The 20,466-nt window shown below is 33.9% G+C and overlaps 2 protein-coding genes across 2 annotated transcripts; both read left to right on the top strand.

Annotated features, from left to right (window-relative positions):
- The first annotated feature begins 2,297 nt into the window (after positions 1-2,297).
- On the top strand, positions 2,298-20,404 carry LOC128244119 (pyrimidodiazepine synthase-like). Its single transcript, XM_052962135.1, has 5 exons — positions 2,298-2,328; positions 2,971-3,076; positions 17,514-17,700; positions 18,358-18,482; positions 19,970-20,404. The coding sequence occupies exons 1-5, from the start codon at positions 2,298-2,300 to the stop codon at positions 20,220-20,222; spliced, it is 702 nt and encodes a 233-aa protein (XP_052818095.1). The 3' UTR covers positions 20,223-20,404.
- On the top strand, positions 9,047-13,626 carry LOC128243766 (uncharacterized). The gene is made up of 2 exons (XM_052961701.1): positions 9,047-9,165; positions 11,322-13,626. The coding sequence occupies exon 2, from the start codon at positions 11,325-11,327 to the stop codon at positions 13,476-13,478; it is 2,154 nt and encodes a 717-aa protein (XP_052817661.1). The 5' UTR covers positions 9,047-9,165; positions 11,322-11,324; the 3' UTR covers positions 13,479-13,626.
- Positions 20,405-20,466: the final 62 nt, after the last annotated feature.

Here is a 20,466-nt window from a genome sequence, read left to right as displayed (position 1 = left end):
GCATTTGGTGTTGGTTGGGTCAAGGTCACTTTTAATTACAAATTACAATATCAAAAACAATTTTAATGGAATGTCTCGTGTTTTGTCTCGAATGATTTCCGGTGAAGAAACTTCGTATATTGCAACCTCATGATCGGATGAATATTGGATTGAATATATGGTTGATTGGTTAAAGGTCAAGGTCGCTTTCGCTTGAGTAGCAAGGTAATGCAGAGACGTACGTTGGGATTGCATTTGGGTTGGTACAAAAGAAGTGAATGCCAATGCTATTCCTTTTTGTCCTAATTGCGCAATTTGAAAACCTACTTATGTCTGATTGCGATGTTTTAGTGTTATTATATATTAACAAATTTTTCTCAACATTTTTTTCTAAAGGTGAAGAACAAATATATAGCTTTTCAATCATGAAAAATAAAAATATTGTTCCATAATTAGTTAACATATAAAAAGAAATGTTTTCTAAAACTTAAAGTGGGACGATACAATACAATTCAACGATGGAATGTTATATTTACGAATGTATACTAGCTATTTTTGTATTCAAGATTATAGCTCGACTTCGACATCTCTTATCATTATATTAGATTTGCACTCACCTATACCCGGTTGAAGTAAATACCTTTATCACTTAGCCTTGTATTATGACAACAGGAAAAATAGCCATTAAACAAAACCGGTAATGACGTAACCTTTTAAAGGCCCAAAACATACATGTTTTGATGTAATATGAAACATTTCTTAAAAAAATAGTGACGAACATGATAAAGTTAAAAGTCTTAAAAATTAAATAAATAAAGCATACATATAAAAATAAAAAAATAAAATTAGAGAATAAAAAAAGAAAAATAATATATATATAATAATAAGTTTCCGGTCCGGGTCGAAAAATCCGACCAAAGGGCACTTGCAAAAGCCAGTAAAAAGGCTTGCGGAGTCAACGGCCAAGCAGCGGCCCTAAGTGCCGGATTTTTCAAGCCGGACCGGAAAACCATATTTGTTTTATAATCGTTTTTCTTGCAAACTTAAAATTATTCGATCGCATGCGTAAAGTTGACGTAGAAAAAGCACTGATGGTACATTCCGTTAAAAGCGAGTGCGATGTTGTTTACTGACCATATGACGCGTAGTATTTTTTTATCAGGCCGTTGAATAGTTCCGGTATGTCGATTTCTTTATCTATTTTTAATTTAAAGTAATGTATGGTTATTTGTTTAATTGCGTTTAAATGCCATAATGTTATTTCCATAAACCATACAGGAAAAAGAAGTAACTCATCTTGCACGTGACTCATCTTGCTGGTGGGGATGCCAGGTGGAATTTTCTAGCAGGGCTTAATGCAAATGAAATGCGTGTATTCAGGATTTAAACCATTCCGAACCATCGGCCATTTTCCGTCGGAAACGTCCCCGAATGTAAGCCAGTACATCAGTAGAAGTAGTCCGCATTTTTAATTAATAGTATAAACCAATTGTAGTGTTTAACGTGGGTTTTGTATTTCTTAGTTTAAATTGATTGCCAGTGATGTGTATCATTGCATAAATAGTTAAGATTCCCAAGAGTGAGGTCAAAAGTGTATCTGTTAAATTGAAATTACTACGCGATCAGCTTGCATTGTAGTTAAATTTAAGTATTTCTGATATCGTTAACCGTCCATATTTATCCGAGGATGTCTTCGATGGGAAATGGACAAGGTGTTCCGGATGTATTAAAACAGTGTTCTGCATGCAGTAGAAATTTAACTCAGTTTCACTATGTCTTATATCATGGACCATCTCCTCTGCAACCTTAATATAAAGGAATATGCAAAGCAGAAAGCAGTTTATGTAATATTTCAGCACGACTTATGATTGCGGCGAAATCTATATGTACTATACTATTTTTATATATAATTAACTATTTTAGGCGTCGAATTAAAATCGAATTAACAGGATGACGCGTTACAGAATAATATTTCATGAGTCCACATCGTCCTGTTTCGGTCATAAGGAAACAAACACGACCGGCGGATTGTAAAAAAGAAAGGAAATCGTTGCTGATGTAAAACACTGGCCTTTGTTCGTTCAAATCCGAAAGTTGCGTACGATATCTTTAAAAAGATTATTAAACAGGACGGTGATATTTGTACTGTGCATTATCTTTCACGCCATAAAGAGAATGTGCCATGTTCTAGATTTATAAGCATATAAACCCTGCACACATTGGGTTTGTAGTCAGAAAATTGGATTATATCGGACTTCTACAAGTTTTAGCAATACTCAAATTAATACGTGGATTATTCCGACATTGAAAATATCAAAATGCCTTTGACGTTGAAACATTTCCGATCAGGTAAGTCCTTTTCTGTGTATATAGAATAAGATAATATGACGTATGGATGTCCGCAGTTCATAAATCACATAAGTATGCTGTAGAAAAACAGCTCTATATATCGATTGAAATAAATATTCTCTTGTTAAATAGTTGTATACACATGACAGTATTCTAGCACGGACAGAGATATTACACTTAGTAAGGTGGTAGTTGGTCAAATTTGGCTGGAAGGTTATAATTTGATAATTTGCCATATATATGTCCATAAATAAAACAACACAAACAAGAACTTCTATATACACCGTGCTACTAATGTTTTAGAATTGGGTTCAACGCTGCCAAACCAACCAACGTTATTTAAACATATTTTTGTAATTGACCGGGATTACTTATTTAAAATAGCCCTTCAGCATGGAATGCAATGTTCCATCAGTCAAACCCACTAAAGTTATTAAAACATGAACATTTTTATAATCGACCGGGTCAACTTATCCGAAACCCTCCTTTAGAATATGATGCAATGTTCCATCAGCTAAACCCACAAATATGTTTGTAATTAACGGGAAGTGCATATCCAAGGCACCCCTTCAGAATATAATGCAATCTTCCATCAGCCTAACCCACCGAAGTTATTAAAATACATGCATTTGTTTGTAACAGGGAGTACTTATCCCGAGCCCACTCAAGGGAAGTTGCGACTGTACAGCATGCATTCCTGTTCTTACGCCCAAAGGACAAAGCTGGTGCTGCTACACAAGGGCATCGAGTGAGTACACATTTATTACTAATAGCTTAGTGCACAGCCCAGTGACATTATCGTTCCTGTTTTCCTTATGTACACAGGATTGATATAATATTGCTTCACAAGAGCATTGGTATGTTCATAGCTACTGCTACACGTATTTCAGTACATATACACTTGTATACGCTTTAGTACAGAAATCAGTGTAAACGATTTAAATTAGATGTTTTGCAAAACAGGGTGTGTAAGGGCAAGGAACAAACACTGCTTGTACGAGTATATGTAGACAGTGTGGATGTTAGGTATGAACTACGTCATCCAGGTACGTGTATATTGTACACGTTCAGAATAGCATGTACAATACTGAGGAATGTATATATCATCAATCATATGTAACTTGAATTGATGTAAATGGTATAACTAAAACCGTACATGTTTTTCCCCAACATTATCCCGTTTATGGAAGTTACGCCTACATACATGTTAAACAGAAACGTTTTGGTTGTTGCTGCCCATCTTTCAAGGAATAACAACGTTTCTATGATTTCCATACAATTTTCTAATACTCTTAAAAATATGAATGTTCAGGGCCATCTTATCAAAGGGCGTATCGTGCGATTGGTTTATTCGAATCCTTGATTCTTGGTTTTAGCATGATATATATTATGAAACAAATAGGCTAGTTTGAAAGGTTGCACTATGTTATTTTAGTTTGAAAGGTTGCACTATGTTATTTTAGTTTAAAAGTTGCACTATGTTATTTTAGTTTAAAAGGTTGCACTATGTTATTTTAGGTTGAAAGGTTGCACTATGTTATTCTAGTTTGAAAGGTTGCACTATGTTATTTTAGTTTGAAAGGTTGCACTATGTTATTCTAGTTTGAAAGGTTGCACTATGTTATTCTTGTTTGAAAGGTTGCACTATGTTATTTTAGTTTGAAAGGTTACACTATGTTATTCTAGTTTGAAAGGTTGCACTATGTTATTTTAGTTTGAAAGGTTGCACAATGTTATTCTAGTTTGAAAGGTTGCACTATGTTATTCTAGTTTGAAAGATTGCACTATGTTATTTTAGTTTGAAAGGTTGCACTATGTAATTCTAGTTTGAAAGGTTGCACTATGTTATTCTTGTTTGAAAGGTTACACTATGTTATTCTAGTTTGAAAGGTTGCACTATGTTATTCTTGTTTGAAAGGTTGCACTATGTTATTCTTGTTTGAAAGGTTGCACTATGTTATTCTAGTTTGAAAGGTTGCACTATGTTATTTTAGTTTGAAAGGTTGCACTATGATATTCTAGTTTGAAAGTTTGCACTATGTTATTCTAGTTTGAAAGGTTGCACTATGTTATTCTAGTTTGAAAGGTTGCACTATGTTATTCTAGTTTGAAAGGTTGCACTATGTTATTCTTGTTTGAAAGGTTGCACTATGTTATTTTAGTTTGAAAGGTTGCACTATGTTATTCTAGTTTGAAAGGTTGCACTATGTTATTTTAGTTTGAAAGGTTGCACTATGTTATTTTAGTTTGAAAGGTTGCACTATGTTATTCTAGTTTGAAAGGTTGCACTATGTTATTTTAGTTTGAAAGGTTGTACTATGTAATTCTAGTTTGAAAGGTTGCACTATGTTATTCTTGTTTGAAAGGTTGCACTATGTTATTCTAGTTTGAAAGGTTGCTCTATGTTATTCTAGTTTGAAAGGTTGCACTATGTTATTCTTGTTTGAAAGGTTGCACTATGTTATTCTAGTTTGAAAGGTTGCAATATGTTATTCTAGTTTGAAAGGTTGCACTATGTTATTCTAGTTTGAAAGGTTGCACTATGTTATTCTTGTTTGAAAGGTTGCACTATGTTATTCTAGTTTGAAAGGTTGCACTATGTTATTCTAGTTTGAAAGGTTGCACTATGTTATTCTTGTTTGAAAGCTGGCACTGTGTTATTTTAGTTTGAAAGGTTGCACTTTGTTATTTTATTTGAAAGGATGCACTGTGTTATTCTAGTTTGAAAGGTTGCACTTTGTTATTTTAGTTTGAAAGGTTGCACTATGTTATTCTAGTTTGAAAGGTTGCACTATGTTATTCTTGTTTGAAAGGTTGCACTATGTTATTTTAGTTTAAAAGGTTGCACTATGTTATTTTAGTTTGAAAGGTTGCACTATGTTATTTTAGTTTGAAAGGTTGCACTATGTTATTCTTGTTTGAAAGGTTGCACTATGTTATTCTAGTTTGAAAGGTTGCACTATGTTATTCTTGTTTGAAAGGTTGCACTATGTTATTCTAGTTTGAAAGGTTGCACTATGTTATTCTAGTTTGAAAGGTTGCACTATGTTATTCTAGTTTGAAAGGTTGCACTATGTTATTCTTGTTTGAAAGGTTGCACTATGTTATTCTAGTTTGAAAGGTTGCACTATGTTATTCTAGTTTGAAAGGTTGCACTATGTTATTCTTGTTTGAAAGCTGGCACTGTGTTATTTTAGTTTGAAAGGTTGCACTTTTTTATTATATTTGAAAGGATGCACTGTGTTATTCTAGTTTGAAAGGTAGCACTATGCTATTTTGTTTGAAAGGATGCACTATGTTATTTTAGTTTGAAAGGTTGTACTATGCTATTTTGTTTGAAAGGTTGCACTATGTTATTCTTGTTTGAAAGGTTGCACTATGTTATTCTAGTTTGAAAGGTTGCACTATGTTATTCTAGTTTGAAAGGTTGCACTATGTTATTCTAGTTTGAAAGGTTGCACTATGTTATTCTTGTTTGAAAGGTTGCACTACGTTATTCTAGTTTGAAAGGTTGCACTATGTTATTCTAGTTTGAAAGGTTGCACTATGTTATTTTAGTTTGAAAGGTTGCACTATGTTATTCTTGTTTGAAAGGTTGCACTATGTTATTCTTGTTTGAAAGGTTGCATTATGTTTTTTTTAGTTTGAAAGGTTGCACTGTGTTATTACATATTACACCTTACATAACACACCCATCAATCAATTTTCAACATAATCCCCATTTATTCAAATAAGTTAAAATCACAATATTTATTTAAGTCTGAAGTGAATTGGAAATAATATGGCATTTAATTTAGAAAATTCAATGTTAGATTGTATAGATTCTTATACAACATTCCGCATAGTAGAGAAATGAAGTTTCTAACACATTTAGCTGAAATTGGTTTTATAATATATTAATTTAAACACATACATGATTGTACAGATCTTAGTGTAACTTGTTTAATGTATTATGTATTCCAGTTTATTGGTGCTTTCTACAAAGTAATGTTAAGCCACACAGAGGACAAGGAAGCCATCGAGAACATGTTCGATGAATTCGAACTTGATGTAAAGAAGCGAGGGACTCCTTTTCTTGGAGGTAACATTGTCAAGTGTTATATATATATATATATATAAAATGCCATAAATTCATTCTTTTTGATTGTTTTATAATGCCTAAAATACAGAATTTTCGTGAAAAACATCGTTGGTAAATATTTAAAGCACATGTGTTTAAGTCCAGAAAAAATATTAGGTAGAGTTAAAGAGAACGTTATTACATGTATTATAAATAAGAAGGGAGACTCAGAAATATCATATTTTGTGTTAATTCTTAATTCTTAAAAAATATATAATATTGTTATGCATTGTTCTGTATCATATTTGAATATGTTATACATACTAAGTTGTATTTCCATTCCAATGTTCACGTTTGATGGAGTACTACCTGATGTTAAAGGGACTAGACACCAGATGATACAATTGCAAGAAAACAATAAAAATGACAAAAACGTACATCAATCTAAAATCGTTGACGATTTTAAGCATTTTTTGCTTATTTTTCCAATTCAAAATTTACTGGGTTCAGTAGTGGCATTATATGTAGTATCTGTACGTACCATGTGACATTTTCATGCTCAATTTGCAAACTTTAAACTGGGAAACCGTTATTCGCGTAAACTCAGCTTATACATTGACAAAATACTATTAAAACCGCCATGTAGAGTGATATTGACAATTCTAGGCTTGTTTTTTGAGGAAATACTGTATATGACGATTTTTGGTCCTTCTAGTGTCTAGTCCCTTTAAATCAAAGTACAATTTTAAAGTGTTTATTTTGTAATCTATGTTATCTTTGAAAGGACTCGTTCACGTTTATGTAGTCAGACATCGAAATGAAATCGTGTGAAACGTGAACAAAATTATTTGTTCAACAATAAAAAAAAATCACCTAAGTTTTAATTGTTAATATATCTACAAATCCAGTACCTACAAAACATTTAAAATCAGGGCACTTTCGGTCTTATTAAAATATAGTGGATTTAGGCAGAAACTGAGTACCTTACTGCGTAGTGCTTTACATTTACTCAACTTATGGTCTGAAGACAAAAAACATACAACAATCGATCACTAATACGGCGATTATCAAATAAATTTCATTTTACAGGCGACAATCCGATGATGGTGGATTTAAACCTCTGGCCACACATAATGAGGATACCTCACCTGGCCTACTCCTTTAATAACCCGGAAGTAGAGATATCTCCTGACAGGTTTCCGGCAGTGACGTCTTGGATAAACAAGATGGAGGAAATACCTGCAGTCCAACAGACAAATTTGAATAAAGACCAATATAAACAGTTCGTTGAATCGTATAAGGCAAAGAAAGTTGATTATGATGTATTTATAAAGGAATGAAATGACATTTTATAGAAAGAAAAAGGTCATACTTATGACTTTAAATTCATGCATAAATTCATCACTAGTATAATAGAATAATGTAACAGAAGCATGGTTATGATTTAAGAAATCAACACAGTTAGACCGCCTTTCAATTATTGATTGCTTGGAACAAAATAAGTATCGAAATTCTTTGCAATTCGGGGATTAGTTATTTGCCATGTTGGGGAAAAAGAATCCTTTTCGTCTATACATAAACTTCAATGTAGGGAGGCTAGCCCATGGTTAAAAGTAACGTCCAAAAACTAAAATGCATATAAATAAAAACAATATTTATCATATGCATTCTAGTTTCTTAAAGTTATAATTAAAAAAAATTCATTATATATTACTTCATTATAATTTAAGCTTTCATGTTTGCCTTATTGATATGTTAAACAATTAACATGTATTAGAAAGTTTGACTTTAATTACATTTATGACACGGGCATTCAGTGCCTTTAGTGTTTTGATTTCAGACATTAGCTGTTTGATTATTAATATATATATAAAAAAAAATATTAATTAGTCGGAAAGGTAATGACGAAATAAATCTATGGAATCGTGTTTGAACCAACATGTTTTTGTTGTCACCTTGAACGTCGTACCTCAAAGGGACAATTAAAGTACCATGATACAATTGCAAGAAAAAAAAAGAAAATTGTCAAAAATTTGCATTGAATTGATATTGTTATGTACGACACATTGAATCTTACTTACTGATGTATCACATTACTTACGACACATGTATCTTTCGCATTTTTGGACATATTGCCAAATCGAAATTTTACTGGATATATCTATCCAGTTATTCCCTATAAGTTTTAAAATTTATACAAATACTTGAAATTCATTTCCTAAACGACGGTATTTGGAAGTGACATAAAACTCTTCTTTAAAGAATATATCTTCTAAAACTTTAATACGAATTTAATACCAAAGGCAGAGTAAGGGAAGTAACTTAAAGTTCTTCCAACTGTGGTTTTCTTACAGGTTGTCTTAAAGGTGTATTAATTACAAGTACTTCCATAAATAGAATTAAATTTTATAATCAACAATTTGAACATAAGTACTTATGTGTATATATTTTCGACATTTATTATAATACTATGCAATATATTATAGATTTGTTGTGTTCGCCATTTATCTTATCTTCGGCATATCGCTTTGCTTTTTTATTCAAATGTGTACCTGATAAAAATACGTTCTGATCTTATCAGGAAATGAGGTGTTACCAAATATAAACCGCAAAGTAAAATTCCCAATGACGTGTCTTGGAGAAACCCGTATTATCGTTTTTCCTTTTCAAAATATAAACAGTAAATCATTAATAAAAGACAATCATATTCCTTATAATAAGAGGTTAACGTTATGTTCGACAAGTGCAGTATTAAAGGAATGAAAGGATAGACTGCGGTATGAATATAATCACTGTACTTTCGAAACTATATATATATATTGGCTTTGTTGGCTTTGTGACTGACGGAATGATTTGAAATTAAAGATGTAACAAAGCAATTTGCACATAGAAAAAATACCGAATTAATATAAAGAATAGTAGCTTTACACAAAAATTGATAAGTAAAAAAGCTATCATCAGAAACACTTAAAATGTTATTGTTTTTTTTTTCAATTCGGAATGCCTTGTTTTTAATCGGGCAAGATAGCACTTGGGAACTTTGAACAGCTTTTATAAATAGTTTGATGATAGTGTCGTTCGTGGATAAAGAAATTAAAAAATCAGTAACAATTCGGATATAACCCCTAGTTGGTATAAGGTACTTTCAATACATTTTAACGACAACTCGGTACTCAAGAGGGTAGTCATTCGGAACTCCGCGGCCATTTTTTTTATCGAAAACAACCTCGGATGTATGCCGGTACATCAGTAGAAATAGTTCGTAGAATGTTGAATTATATTATTAATTAAATGTAGTGTTTGAACTTGTATTTGTTGATCTAAGTTGAAATTGATTGCCAGTGAAGTGTTTTATTGCAAACGTATTTAAGATTCCTTAGAGTTAAGTCATTAAGTTTAACTGCTAAATTTAATTACTACGCGATCTACTTGCATCGGACTTCAAAAGACTTGATTACTGATTGTAAACCGTCCATATACATCCCAGGTTGTTTTCGATAACAATGGCCGAGGAGCTCCAAATGGAGGGTGGTACGTGGTTACGCAGACATTTGGCATAATTTGATACACATACCCTTTAAAGTACGTTTGAATGATTCAGGTAAAACATTCTTTGGCGTCGTAATATAATTGGTGACAATCATTGGCCTTTAGTAATAGTAAAATGACTTGAAGTTACACTTCAATGATTAAGAATGGGGTAATGAGCGTATCGGATGAATGGCCGTAGACGGACCTTTCAACACCAGCGAAAGTTGAAAATATTAATGATTAAGCTTAAAACTAAATGGTCGTCTATCTGCAATTACATTGGCTAAAAATGTATGTTATACATTAGAATCAACCAATCAGGTACAAGAAACATGTTGATAATCTTTTAGCATTACATGTCCAGGCTAAGTGTAAATCGTCCTCTGCAGCATAAGAGAGGATGGTCCCCTTTTAAGATTTTTGGCAAGTGGTATTTAAATAGTACGCAGGACTCAAGAGCAGGGTGATACGCAATGCGAATACACACACAACACTTAATATGTATAGAGTAATACATTTATTATTTGGTACGCAGGAGTCGGCAGTACACAGTAGACAAGGGAAAGAGCGTTAAACATTCTTAAGAATTTAGTGGTGCCATTTTTATTGAGACAAGACTGATTTAAAGTGACTCATTCGCAGAGTTGATGTAGACAACCAACGTTGGTAGGCAGGGAGAAGGGGCTACACCCTCGTTTTTTTAAGACAATTTTGATTTGAAAGCAGAAACGTTTGAATTTTATGTTTATTGTTAAAGGGACTCACTCCCCGATTTTATGATCAGACAAGAGATTTTTTAAAGCGTTGAAATTAAGTTATTTTATTTACTCCTACGATCAAACACCTAACAATTACGGTGAGATACTCCTTTGAATTGATTTTGGAAAATCTAAGTCTAAAATAATTCATTTTTTAAAAGCATTAGTAATGCATTTTCTGTTACATCTTCGAATAGTTGCTATCAATAGAGCTCTATTGTGAACTTCATTTGATATTTTATTATTGAAACAAGCATTTTGTTTACATTTCAAACGAAATAAATGTTTTCGATGCTTGATATTGTAAAACGTGAAAGTCCCTTTGAAAGAAAATACAAATTATGATTAACATCACCTCAAATGCTTCGTTAACGCGAAATCATTGCAAACCAGATGAGTCAGGGTAATAAGAAATTAATTGAACAATTTCAATTCATGAAAAAGAGGTAAAAATGGATGACATTACATTTGAGAGTGCTTAATAGTGACCTTCCAAACATGTAAAGAAACGAAGTAACTCCTAATCATATACAAAGAATAAAAACATAATTATTAAATACAGCATATGTTTCCATTTTTCTTGCATACCTTACTACGTACCAGTAAATGATGTAACGAAAACAGATTTCCAAATATTTTGACAGAAAATGAACAAAGACGGCCAGAGAATGATGTCCATGCGTCTGTCCCGGGTGTTGGGGGACATCGGTGTCAACAGGTACATGATGGACCGAAGAAGGAGGAAGTTGCTTTTGCTAGAGACAATGAATACATTACTGAATCAACCAGAGCACGGCAACATCATTATGTACATGTTTGGCAGTCAGACAGAGGGAACTACAACCCTAGGAATGAAGTCGGACATTGATTTGTTGGTATGTTATAACGATGTTCCTGTAATTTTGGACTGGAGCGATTGGCAGCAGGGTAGGCCACATCTTCTCGTAGTAAAGACAGATGAGACTCCACCCCAACACTGCTGGCTACAGAGGCTGAGATCAGACCTACCATTACCAGAGACACAGGTTGATTCACTTAGTGATGTGATTGACATTGAGGGAAGAGTGCTGCTGACAAACACTCAGATAGAGTTTCATGAATATCTCAGGAGTGGTGGAGATGATCTAGTGCAACATGGCCCGTCCAAGAGCTGGGATGAAAACATCGATTTTGTTACAGCTTATCATTGCAGTAGGCTTCCTGATGAGTGTCAGTTTCTGTTTCACAGACCACGTCCTGGACACTGGCCAATACCTTGCACACTGGCCAAGGTCAGACACTCTGGCGTATTCCTGGTGCCGCAAGGATATTCCGATTCTCCTTCTAGACTATCCAGGTGTCACTCCACTGCACTCCATGTCACTCAAGATGACCTATACTATCCACAGTCAAGATGGGAATGGAGGTTTTCTACCTCTATGATGGAGAGATTATTGATGTTTGACATGAATATTGTGCAGCGCAAGACGTATGTGTTCATTAAAATATTAAGAAAAACATTCCTAAAGCCAATAGTTGGAGACCGTCTTAGCACATTTCATATCAAGACCGCCATGTTGTTTACCATTGAGACATATCCACCAAATATATGGAGAGAAGACAACCTTATACAGTGTGTGATCTACTGTCTTACCTCACTGCGCAGATGGCTTAAGATCAACTACTGTCCACACTACACCATTTCGGGGGTGAATCTTTTTTCTGGAAAATTGTTTAGATTTGAGCCCCCAATTCTCTCAAACAAAATCTTAAAAATGATCAGTGAAAATTTCGACTGTATGTTTCAGATACGAATGGACGATTTAGGTAAAAGGATTTCTTTACTTGGTAGACACGTGCATAGTTGTATGAACAGAAAGGTGGTGCATGTAGAAACAAATATCCAGATTTCTCAAATGTTTATGGGCGGACCACAAAGCATCATTGAGAGTCAAACCGTCAATGATAATACACATAGTTCTTGCCTGATCGTCAATAACCTCAGAGTACTACACGATACCTTCGTCACCAAAACGCCAATAGAACAAGAAGTAATTTCTCTCATAAAACCTTTTATGTATGGGACATTTGCCGCCCTCGTGGCCTCTAAGTGTATTTATCTCGGTCAACCAATAACTGAAGGCACTTTAACCCTGTATAGTATATCGTTGGACTCAGACCTGCTATCAAGCCGACTAAAGTTTGCCTCAATGTTGTACTGCAGTGGTCAGTATGAGGCAGCAGCAGACTGCCTGGCCTACTGTGAGAGCCTGCTGGGGCCTGCAGTGTGGCAATTCTGTAGTTGTTATGGACGGATTAAAAGTAAACCTAGCAACGCATTCCACGAAATTTGTTTAAGTTCATCCACAAAGGACATGCTACAGAGGTACACAGCTATGTGTGTACGCTTTACTCATTTAGAAAAGTGCTGCATACCAGAACACCTTGTGTATGAAATGTTCAGAACAATAACAGATGACGATAGACAAGAACGACAGCCGGAACATAAATGGATGGACTGTGCTGTGATTGACTGTGTCCCATTCCTTCACTACATGCAATATCTCTCTTACAGACAGTTGAACCAGCATGCATTGAAACATGCAGCACTTCAAAATTTAGTTGAATGTGTACGTGCGAACAGTTATAGCTATGGTCACCTCGACACAACCTGTAATGTGCTGGGGCACTGCTATGAACTGGAGAACAGGATTGATATAGCTTGGAGATGCTACACAACATCTCTAAATATCTACCCTACAAACAATGCTGCCAACTGGTATGTGGCTAGGCTGTTCTGTAATGCTTTGATCAATCGCTAAATAACGTTATAGATAAAAGGTTTAGAAGTTGAAGGGGAAAGTATCCATTCATTTCATCTGAAAGTATTAAACTGTGATAATTGAGCAATGATTATCATTTAGCATTGTATGTACTTGATTTGTTAGTTAGAATTGCTAATATGTAATAGTAAATGGTATGTGCGTTACTTTGTTATTGTCGTCTCTTTTATTCATTATTTTTTTCGGGGGGGGGGGGGTGCTAACAGTACCCTAAATTTGTCCAAGGGAACAGTTTGTATGTCATTATTTAAGAGAATCAAAATACCAAAATCAAACCGAAATGCACTTTTTCACATTAAAAATACCTTTTACCTGGGACACAATTCCGAATTCAAACAATATATACGAGTTCGTCGGTTTTAAGAGACGAGCGTATTTAAACTTCACTTTACATTTAAGATATGTTAGACAAAATTGCTAAACATAATTTTACTATTTTTTATTTAACTAATACAACCACAGAAATAATAAGTACACAGCTGAATGAAGTTATCAAGTTTCACGCCCTTCGGCAGAATGGAATGTGTGCATGTGTGTTTAAAGTGTAAGTTCACGTATGTAACTTTTAGTAATGTTAAACTGTAACTCACCAAACTTAGAATTAACGTTCAGTCTTTTTTAAGGTATCCAATGAATAATAATCACTTATGTAAACTTTTGACACCTTGTTATCCCATATTATTTTGGTTTCATTTGCAATAGCTAAGTTTGTCAAGAAAAAGTATGTAAATATGAAAACGATAAAGATAATTCAAACTCGTTTTCTTGAAATTAAGCGATTGAAAAATTTGCCACTTCAATTCCAATTTCAGTTCAGAAAACATAGCAAAAATACTGCCATAACTTGAACTGTAATGTTTATTTATTCAAGTAATTTAGACATTATTACTCGGTAAGTGCTATTCCATTTAAACATATAACCCCCCGGGGGACGTCATTTTTTAAATCATATATGGTTGGGTGTATTTTTCGCTAATTTGCTTCTGAAGGTTGTCAAATTTGCTTCTGATAGGGGGTGTCAAAGTCTTAATCGAATATGACGTAAGTGTGAAAACTTCTTCAGACAGATGGAACATTACAATGTTGTGTTACCGCCATTAAAATGTTTATCCTTTGCGGAATTCCTCGGTGTTTTCTGATGATCGCAACGTTGCAATAGACCATACTCCTTTGCGGCATAGTGACTTCCGTTTTTTCCGGTTATAACGAAGCCAAATAACAGCGCTAAAATCGCATTATTTACTTCACCAGGTTTGTTATAAATTATATTTCTATTAGATTTGGCATTTTAATTGGGTTACAATAAATCGTAGAAATATAATATGCATGAAATGAGATATAGATCGCTTGACAGCCTACCTAGACAGGAGGTAATAGTGGGTGGGGTAAATTGTTATGAAAAGTGAATGCTGATACTACTCTGAGTAATTGTTATTTATTAGAAACGGATGCGGAATCTGTATGTACCATATATCCACAGAAACATGACACAATTACTTTTTAACTGCTGTGTGCACAAAACAGAGTTATTATCTCATACTGTAACCTGTGTAGTGGTTTTTTTAAATGATTAGTCAGATAAGTTTTTAACAGCATAATCCCATACATGGTACAACCCATTCATAAAATCAACACCAATCATACTTATTGCTAACTCCTGATTCAAAGATACTGATGTTATGTTTTGAGAAAATTACTTTTCATCAAGATCACCACTAGAGTTGGTTTGGCTGCTAGTGCAACCAGGGCAGCAAGTGAACTGTGATGGACAGCTAGCGTTGGTCGACACACTACTGTTGGTTGAACACCTTTTGTTTATTGGACCGCTTATTTAGTTGGACCATAAGTTTTGTTCAACAACTATTAAAAGTTGGATTGTAAGTGTAGGGTTGACCACCGGTATAGATTGGAGTGCTAGACATCTAGTGCTATTTGAACTGCTACTGTTGGTTAGACAGGTATTGGTTATCGGACGGTTTAATATATTGATTGAACCACAACCGTTAGTTGAACAACTATTAATTTATTATAAGTGTTGGTTTGACCACATGTGTTGGTCGGACTGCGCTTAATGGATGGACCTCTAATTTTGCCTGATTTGACCGCAAGTGATGGTTGAACCGCTGCTGTTGCTTGGATAGATATTGTTTGTTCGATTCCCATTCATTGGGAGTGTTTGTTAGACTGCATTCGGAACTCCTCGGCCATTTTTTTATGGAAAATAATATAGGATGTATTTGGATGGTTTAAATACTCAAAAAGCGTTACATTTTAGTCCGCTCTAAGTAGATCACGTAGTAATTTTATTTAGCAGTTAAACTTCATGTCTAAATTCTTGGAAATCTAAATTATGTTTGCATTAAAACACTTCACTGGCAATTAATTTAAACTTAGATAAATAAATACAACTCTGAAACACTACATTTAATAAATGATACAAATAAAAAATACTCACTACTTCTACTGATGTACTGACATATATCCAAGGTTGTATTCAATTAAAATGACAGAATGTGATAGACTGTAATTTTTTAGCCATAATTTTATAGATAGTCATTTATTATATGTATACAATTTTAAGTGCTTATAATTAAATGCTTGCATTATTACAGGTACAATTGTTCAAAAGAAATATTTATATAATTAAACTTTTTATATATACTTCTATTGTGTTCTACAATGTGAATCATATTCTTTTATACCATAAACAAATATGTTATTATATATTTCAATAAACTACATGTATACAATTCTGTAGGAACATTTTTTGTTTGTCTTCCAATTGGCTTAAAAACCACTGATAGATCTAGTAAGATGACCATGAAGATTTTGTACTGTAGTAATCGTAAATTGTTTGACAAGGAAGTACAAAAGAGATATTGGTATAAAATGCAATATGAGTTACTTGACTTTTTCAAGAATGGCGTCTTACCAATCACCGAGCGGAGGACTTATTTCAAGTAAAGCGTCATGCAAAGAACAAAAGGGAGAACTTATGTCAAGTAAGCGTGATATCGATTACAGAGGGGAGGACTTGTTTCAATTTCAGATTCATATCAAATACCAAAGGGAGGACTAGTTCCAAGCTTAACTTCTCATTTTATGTTAAGCGTAATGCCAATTACAGATTGGCGAACTTATGTTAAGTAAGCGTCATATCAATTACAGAGGGTTGGACTTATCTCAGGTTAAGATTCATATCAAATACCAAAAGGATGACTAATTCCAAGTTTAGCGGCCGATCAATTACCGAAGGGAGTACTTATGTCAGGTAAAGTGTAATACCAGATACAGCGGAGATAACTTGATTTCTAGTTTAGCGTTATATAAATCACAAGGGGGGGGGGGGTTCCAAGAATTGCGTCATGCTAATTACCGAAGGGCGGACGTGTTCAATGTTAAGCGGCACGAAGAGAGGATTTTTTTCCAAATTTAGCGTCGTTTCAATTGCCGAAGGGAGGACTTATTCGAAGTTAAGCGTCATGGTAGTTACAGCAGAGAAAACGTATTTCAAGTTAAGCGTCCTAATTATTACCAAAGAGAGGACTTATTCCAAATTTAGCGGCATGTACATAACCAAAGGTAGGATTTATTCAACGGCATGCACCGGCAAAGAAATTATTCATTTCTGTTGTAAGTGAGATTTTGTCATTCACCACAGAAATGGAATTTACTATCGTTGAATACTGCACAGTTTCCAGAATATGCGGGTGGGGTGAGATTTTCACAACAGATGTAGATTTTCTGGTCGATTGTTTACCAGTGTCAATAACATTCAGAGTGATGGGACTTTATGGGCGAGTGATTGTTTAGCTCGGTTGTTGGGGGACTTTTGATATGATGCTGAAACATTTTGTGCTTTGTGCTTTTCCTCTTTTCCTTTTCAGAAAATCTTTCTGACAGTTAGTACCCATATGACACCCTTCCACGACTATACCACATTGTCTTAGAAACTAAATATTTCAAAAATAAAAAAGTCTAAATGAATAACAAACCTATTTGGTAAATGTTCAGTCACAAAACCGTCAACATACATCTACAAGACAAATCTGAATGGTTCTTGGTGGAAAATACTCCCATTGGCAAGGTTCCAACCATCCAACTTGATGACAGGATCTTTTTTGACTCGCTCATCGTCAATTACTATCTTGACATAATGTATCCTGAAACTAAGCTGAATCCAGATGACCCTTACCAGCTGGCAAGTGACCGAATGTTATAGGAGAAATACGGGAAGGTATGTTGCTTCAAATGCCCACAAAATTGAAAATATAATAATACAATGGATGCTACAGTGACGAAGTAGCCAAAGTTCAATGAAGTTTCTGTTTAGAGACATCATGCTATGGATTACCCGACACTGAAAAAGACCAATACAGCCATTAAACAAATGTCCTTATACATGTATCATTTAGTTTAACACATCCATCTTTCAGTTTTTGACACAATGCTCATGAATTGAAATAAGTTAAAGGGGCTAGACACCAGATTGTCGCAAAATCCGCAAATACTAGTACATTAGTGCTACAGAACAAACTGAGAACTGTCAATACGAGCTAATATAACGCCGAAAATACATCATTTCACATGAATAAACGAATATTTATGTCGCTGTCTCAACTGAGTTGACCTGTTTAAAGAAATCGCATAATGGCTTCTCAGTTTATAATGTGTATATGTAGGGTGTGAAAGTCACGTGATTAGTAGAGAAACATATACCAACGCTATTTATAAATTAGCTGGGATTTACGTGGTAGACAACCCCAGTAAATTTCGAATTGGAAAATGCGCAAAAACAGTGAAAGATGACGTAAACCCATGATTGCACAGATTTCAATGAAACGTTTATTTATTGCAGTTCATTGGTGCTTTCTACAAAGTAATGTTAAGCCACACAGAGGACAAGGAAGACATCGAGAACATGTTCTCTGCCTTAGATGGATTCGAACTTGATGTAAAGAAGCGAGGGACTCCTTTCCTTGGGGTAACGTTGTAAATTGTTATTTATAAAGACTAAAATCAATTATACTTTAATTATCATAGTATACATTCACATAACACTGCGTCTCTTAATATGTCTACAACCATAATAGGCATGAGCAATTATTTTCAATTATTTTAAAATGATTACAATGACATATTTTAAGTCAAGCAAAAGTGTTGGGTTGACTTTAAATAAAGACACATTATATTATTGTATTATAAAGTACATTAGACACTCAGAAATACCTTCTTTATTTTTCGGTAAAATATAATATTATCTAATTGTCCGTATCGTATTTCAAATCACAATACATGTTCCGTTATCTATTTTAGTGCTCCTGTCTGATGTACTGATATCTTTAATCAATACTTAAGTTTAACCAAAGTACAGATTTCGAAAGTGTTCATTACATTCATATTTTGTTATCTATGTAATCTTTAAAGAGACTCGTTAGAGTTTTATAGTTGATAGTTTTATAAAATCAGACATCAAAAAATTTATTTCGTTTATTTCGAAATGTGCACAAAAAAAGAATCACCCATAGTTTAAATTAGAGCATAATTTAGACTACACTTGTTAGATACAAAGCTATTTAATTTTTATTTATTTTTATTTTAAATGCATTATTGTGTTTAAGTCATTTGACTTTAATGATCAAAACAAAAAATCATATGATTTGTGTAAATATTTGCGTTTAAAAGGTTTTTCTTTAAAACAATAACTACGTGGCCACAAATTCTCCAGTTGAAAAAGCACCATTTCTGTATCTGTTTTTCGAAAACTGTTCCTTTGTTTAACAAGCATTGGTTTCAGAAAATAATACATCAAACATGAGGGTAACATTGTGTCACTTAAATATGAAAGAAAATGCTCTATTTGCCCGAAAACCAATTAGAAATTGAGTAATTATTAGATTAGTATAATACAATTTCATTCAAATGAATATATGTTCATTGCTGGTAAGTGTTTGCACTAGCGGATTTAGTGAAGTGTGGGAAGTGGAAGGGGGGGAGGAGGGGGGCACCCGGTCCGATGAAATCGTCTAAGTTTCCTTTCCAAGTCAATGTTGGATAAAAAAAGTAATGAAATACGCTCGCAATGCAACATTTCGGACAAGGAATATTTAATATTAACCTGGGGATAACCCCCATCCCCCTGCCGCATTTTAAACCATTTAAATTTCAGTTCTAATTAACGACCCACTCTAACGTCAATAACTGGATCAGCCTTGGTTGTTTATAAAAGTACATGGAATAAGTCAACACTAACAAAGTGTTTTTTTTTACAAATACCGACATAACATATTTAAACGAGTCCCTTTCAGTCTTCCTAGGTTAAGAGCACATAATGCTGCGGTTTCAATCTAATATCCCGCGTTGTTCTTTACATTTTCTCAACCATGGGAATGAAAACTGAAAACACTAATTATTTCGAAATATATTCTACAATTTGTCAGTAAATCATTAATATTTTGTTTTTATTTTACAGGCGACAAGCCGAAGATGGTGGATTTAAACGTCTGGCCACACATGATGAGGATACCTCATCTGGCTTACTCCTTTAGTAATCAGGAAGTGGAGCTATCTCCTGACAGGTTTCCGGCAGTGACGTCATGGATTAACAACATGGAGAAAGTACCCGCAGTACAACAGACAAATTTGGATAAAGACCATTACAAACAGTTCATTGAATCGTATATTGCTAAGAAAGTTGATTATGATGTGTTCATAGAGGAATGAAATGACATTTTGTAGATTCGTCGAAGAATATGGTCATACTTCTGACTTTATATTCATGCATAACTAGTCATCACTGCTCATCCGAGAAGTGACAAAATATATTACAGAAGCATGGTTATAATTTTAGAAACTCACACGGTTAAACCGCCTTTATTTATAAAAAGATAAACATAAGAAACCTTCCCTTTGTAGTGTTTGTTCTTTCACCATATTGGAAAGTGCTTTCTTTGTTTTCGTCAACACT

Source organism: Mya arenaria, chromosome 8 (genome assembly GCF_026914265.1).
Source record: "Mya arenaria isolate MELC-2E11 chromosome 8, ASM2691426v1".
Classification (NCBI taxonomy): domain Eukaryota; kingdom Metazoa; phylum Mollusca; class Bivalvia; order Myida; family Myidae; genus Mya; species Mya arenaria.
Note: the sequence above shows the minus strand (reverse complement) of the source record. Positions and strands in the feature narration are given on the sequence as shown.